Source organism: Palaemon carinicauda, unplaced genomic scaffold (assembly GCF_036898095.1).
Source record: "Palaemon carinicauda isolate YSFRI2023 unplaced genomic scaffold, ASM3689809v2 scaffold2407, whole genome shotgun sequence".
Classification (NCBI taxonomy): domain Eukaryota; kingdom Metazoa; phylum Arthropoda; class Malacostraca; order Decapoda; family Palaemonidae; genus Palaemon; species Palaemon carinicauda.
In genome coordinates this window covers 20,001-22,500 of record NW_027170040.1, presented here as the reverse complement: position 1 = coordinate 22,500, position 2,500 = coordinate 20,001, and the positions used below count along the sequence as shown (strand labels likewise).

Sequence of the window (2,500 nt, the reverse complement as noted above, 5' to 3'; positions counted from 1 at the left end):
AAGTTACGTCTATCTGAGATGGGAAAGAATTTTTATATTTGAGCATATGGCTGAATAGTATTTAGCTTTTTTATTGGGGACGAGAAATATTTTTTCTTACATATAAATTCTACAAAAAGTTCGGCAAGAAAATAAATTCTTAGAAATTTGTCAGATTTTTTTAAGTCAGAGAATATAGAAAATTTAGTGGTATATATGTAAAAATATTTGTCAACAGTAATAATTCTTGACAAAAACAGCAATGAAATGCTCACTTTCAAAAGTCCCCTCAATAAGATAATGTTGTCACTAACATAGATAAATGAATAAATAAATTAATTAAACAATATGCTCCACTTACCCACTTATTACTTTAAATTACTTAAACCACTAATTACTACAAAATTGCCTCAAATCACTTAAACCACTTATTATTACAAAACTACTTATAATCACTTTAACGAGACCACTAATTCCATCTCTAGACCTTTAAAGAAAAAAACGGAAGCACTTATTCTGAAATAAACAATGATTATGTAAGCAAGGTAATGTTAGAGGAGTTGAATAGCTAAGCGAGATGATACCTAAAGGCAGGACACACAGGTTAGAGAAGCTGAACAGCTAAGTGAGATGATACATAAAGGCAGGAAGTAATGTAGCAAGAATAGAACAGACACTTGAAAAATAACTCCCAGACTATCTACAGTCTCAGACCATCTACAGAACAGTCCAGTCTGCTTTGCAAGGCACTTTGAAACCAATGCAAATTTATAAAAACTAAGATAATAGTTAAACTAAAGTAAAGATGGCCCCACCTATACACCATCAACCGCCCTCCCCACCCACTACTCTCCAAACCAACCCCCCCACCCCCCAGAACGAAAACAAAAGCCAGCGCGCCAGAGCAGGACTCTAGCACAGACCAAAAGAGGCTTATTTCTCCCAGACATGACACGCACAATGCATTCAGAGCAGACTGATACAATCAGCACTTTGATTAATGCAAGCAGCATCTACAGCAAGATGAGGAGGAGGAGAAGGAGGAGGAGGAGGAGGAGGAGGAGGAGATGGAGGAGGAGGAGTAAGAGGAAAGGGGGGTACTCTTGTGAGACGCCCCTGAACGTCTACAGCAAGATGAGGAGGAGAAGGAGGAGGAGGAGATGGAGGAGGAGGAGTAAGAGGAAAGGGGGGTACTCTTGTGAGACGCCCCTGGACGTCTACAGCAAGATGAGGAGGAGAAGGAGGAGAAGGAGGAGGAGGAGATGGAGGAGGAGGAGATGGAGGAGGAGGAGTAAGAGGAAAGGGGGGTACTCTTGTGAGACGCCCCTGAACGTCTACAGCAAGATGAGGAGGAGGAGGAGGAGGAGGAGATGGAGGAGGAGGAGTAAGAGGAAAGGGGGGTACTCTTGTAAGACGCCCCTGAACGTCGAGAGGGGTCAGACGTGGATTGCATAATTTGAGATGGCCGGGTCACGTCATCTGCATATTCATCACGGAAGCTGGTCACTAGTCGGTTTGCTAGTGGACTAGTTATTCGTGGTCCTTTTGCTAGTGGCTAGTTGATTATACTGGTTTTTTTCTAGTGGTTAGTTACTCATATTTCATTTTGCTGGTGGTTAGTTATTCGTGATCCTTTTGCTAGTGGCTAGTTGATCATACTCGTTTTTTCTAGTGGGCTAGTTATTCGTCATTCTTTAGCTAGTGGCTAGTTATTTGTAATCTTATTTTCTAATTGCTAGTTATTCATAATCCTTTAGCTAGTGGCTAGTTATTCTTACTAATTTTTTTCTGGTTGCTAGTTATTCTTACTCATTTCACTAGTTGCTAGATATTCATAATCCTTTTGCTAGTGGCTAGTCATTCAAACCTATTTTGCTAGTTCCTAGTGGATAGTTATTCATAATCGAATTTTCTAGTTGCTAGTTGATCATACTCGTTTTTGGAAGTTGCTAGCAATACATATGTGGTAAGAGGCTATTTATTTACGCTCACTTTGCAAGTGGTTAAGTGTACATGCTTCCTTTGCAAATGGAGATATACTCAAGTCTAAAACACAAGTTCATGCATATGTATTAGATGTGGCCTATGCAGTAACGTCTCTGACTGGTGATCGCCAGACTGGGGTTCGAGTCCTGCTCTAACTCGTTAGTTCATATAGTGTTGCAACCTCACCATCCTTGTGAGCTACGGATGTGGGGTTTAGGGGGGTCCTATAGGTCTATCTGCTGAGTCATCAGCAGCCATTGCCTGGCCCTCCTTGGTCCTAGGTTGGGCGGAGAGGAGGCTTGGGCGCTGATCGTATGTATATAGGGTTAGTCTCTAGGGCATTGTCCAGCTAGATAGGGCACTATCCTGTTAGATAGAACATTGTCCAGCTTGATAGGGCAATGTCACTGTCCCTTGCCTCTACCATTCATGAGCGGCCTTTAAACCTTTAAATGTGTAATTAAATTGGTAGTTACGAGTAATTACAGACAAATACACATAATTACCGTTATGATCATTAGCATATCACATACTA

The 2,500-nt window shown here is 41.1% G+C and overlaps 1 protein-coding gene across 1 annotated transcript in view; it reads right to left on the bottom strand.

Moving 5' to 3' along the window:
* Positions 1–945: 945 nt before the first annotated feature.
* Positions 946–2,500, bottom strand: part of LOC137636151 (uncharacterized) — a 1,580-nt gene continuing 25 nt past the window's right edge. Inside the window, exon 2 of the mRNA XM_068368557.1 lies at positions 946–1,398. Coding sequence (XP_068224658.1) covers positions 946–1,398 — 453 coding nt within the window. The remainder of the gene's footprint in view (positions 1,399–2,500) is intronic.